This window comes from Nicrophorus vespilloides, unplaced genomic scaffold (assembly GCF_001412225.1).
Source record: "Nicrophorus vespilloides isolate i.1.1-1 unplaced genomic scaffold, Nicve_v1.0, whole genome shotgun sequence".
Lineage (NCBI taxonomy): Eukaryota > Metazoa > Arthropoda > Insecta > Coleoptera > Silphidae > Nicrophorus > Nicrophorus vespilloides.
In genome coordinates, this window is record NW_017096077.1 from 1,849 (window position 1) to 4,280 (window position 2,432).

At 36.0% G+C, this 2,432-nt stretch overlaps 1 protein-coding gene across 3 annotated transcripts in view; it reads right to left on the reverse strand.

The window, feature by feature from the left end:
- Positions 1-1,543: 1,543 nt before the first annotated feature.
- The window catches only part of LOC108569422 (calcium-activated potassium channel slowpoke-like), a 12,272-nt gene continuing 11,383 nt past the window's right edge, over positions 1,544-2,432 (reverse strand). For all 3 annotated transcript variants that reach the window (XM_017930966.1, XM_017930965.1, XM_017930967.1), the window contains 2 exons: positions 2,075-2,324; positions 1,544-1,999 (listed from right to left, as the gene is read on the reverse strand). In XM_017930966.1, coding sequence (XP_017786455.1) covers positions 1,880-1,999; positions 2,075-2,324 — 370 coding nt within the window. In that variant the 3' untranslated portion in view covers positions 1,544-1,879. The remainder of the gene's footprint in view (positions 2,000-2,074; positions 2,325-2,432) is intronic.

Below are 2,432 nucleotides of genomic sequence, written 5' to 3' on the forward strand. Positions count from 1 at the left end.
ATGTTTAGGTTCGAACGAAACTCACATCTTCTTTTGCTTCAAAATACTGTTGATTCACATTTTGTTTCAATACAAATCATATAACCAGGGTTCGAAAAAAAAAAACAAAACAAAATCGAAACGAATGTATTAAGGTAAGGTGATTTAATAGGGATGTTTTCTTCTTTTTTGTTACGCTTCTTTTTTTTTTTTTCGAGCCCTGCATACAACGATAACAACTTAATTACATAACACTTAAGCATCGTGTGTGTGTTTGCAGTGTAGTGTGTAGTAGTTTATGAGAGAGAGTGTGTGTATGTCTCGCGGCTAAGTAAACAACATCTATGAAGGAAACGTGTTGAAATGATTTAAGATTGAGAGAACTGAAGACGTTTACGTGAACTCGATACGTGAGATGTCCTTACGATGTAAATGTTTACGCATATTTTATATCATTATCAAATAACAAGACACTCGTGTGAGATTGTTTGCAAATTTTATAAGTGTGTTTTTCAATTTTTTTATTTGTCAAAACTAACTCGATTTTTTTGGGAAACTAAATTATTGTTATTTAGACTCGCGTCGTGTGGTGTTTGCTAAGTAAATCAGAGAAGGCTAAGTAATGTATCTGAACCGAAGAAAACTCGTAGCAAAGTTTTTGCTTCGCGTGTCGTGATGTGTGTGTGTATTCAGCGATAAATCAGACAACAATTCATAATCATCCCTATTTACAATATCACAATATAAATTTATATAATATAATTTACAATATCTTACATGTTGATATTTCGTTTTACGCCCTAAACCCAAGAAAAAAAACAAAAAAAAAACCAATAACGAAATCTCTCTCTCTCTCATCATCTCATCTTTCATTCGCTCCAAACTCTATCACACTCTCTATGAACGATACGCATTTTTTTTTTAACTTATCCCATTTGTTTTTTGTTTTTTTCATTTTTTTTTCGCTTGGACAAAACGAAGAAGGAACCATTACAGATCCGTCCTCTACATCATCCACTAAACAACACGTATCTACATACTTTCTCTTTTCATATATATTTTTTTTTGTCCACTATTATAAAAAGCTCGAATTTCCACTCAGTCCAACACAGGAAAATGCGATTCCAATCAGTTTGCGTATTTACATAAAAAAACAAAACAAATTTTAACAACTTAATTACTTATTTTTTTGTAGAGGAAACGAAACTGCGCACGGTAAAAACACACACGCGTTTCTTCAACTGTTCTTCCTCGATTGTTCGATTACACGTAAAAATAACAACAACAACAACAAAAATCCAAGGTTCAAACGAAAAACTTCTCCTGAAAACCTGTAGCGCCCCCGGCCATTCTCATCTTAACACCCACAAAAAAAAATGTATAAAATAAACGAGGAAAAACGAGGAAAGATATGAGAGTAATAATATAAATTATAACAAGGACTAAAAGTAAACCCAACTAAACTAAGATATTTAATAGAAACACAAAAAAAGAAAAAGATATGGATAAAATAATAGTAATAATTATACACTTTGTTTTCTTGTATTTTTTTTTTCTTCTCTTCTTGAAGCTATGTCTTGTAAATATATGTATACATTGATGCTCTTTGTTAGTGTGATTAATAAAAAATATACGTTAGAGTTAGTTTGACTTGATTCTCTGACTTGTAGCTCTTTAGATCGCTCGAAAACAAAACATAGTGTATATGGTGTGGGTAAAATATGGTTTTTTTCGTCTTGTATTTGTTTTTTTTTTCTTGACAGGAAGTGTGTGTGGGGATGGGGGTGGTATTGGGGTGGGGAATGGGCGTCGTGGAATGGCGGGAAGTGGAGGACCTAGTCTTAATCTTCATTTAGATGTAAGAGTAGGGTCCGTCCGTGAGGGCGCTACATAGCAGTAGTCAGGAGTTGTCGTCCTTGTTGGAGCCGCCGCCTCCCGTTCCGCAGCCCTGCCCCGCGTTCGTCCTGCTCCGAACCTGCTTGTACTCTAATCCAGGATCGAACTGCATCAGCACGAACACCTGGATCATCAAGAAGAAAATTGATTGAATTGAATCGATCTAAACTTGCATAAATACACGAGTTTCGTTCTTTACCTGATCCGTCGGTAGAAGCTGGAAATCGTCCGGTGGATTCGTGATCACGTACCTCTTGCTGCTCGCATCGCACGAGTTGCTGGTGTCCCGGAATCTGTACAAACCTATGCACAACATCCCGAACTGCTTCAGCGCAGCGACGAAGAGATCTCCGTACTTTCCCGTCTCCCCGTATTGAGCCAGAGGACCATCGTACAAAGATATTTGACCCACCCTGCATCTGTCTCTGTTCGATAAACTTTCCTGCGTACTGCAACAAGAAACACAAAATATAATTATCTTATCATTTGGCTGCATAATTCGTGTTCAAATTTAAGAAAAAAAAGAAACATTAACGATGTAAACTTGAATGGTAACT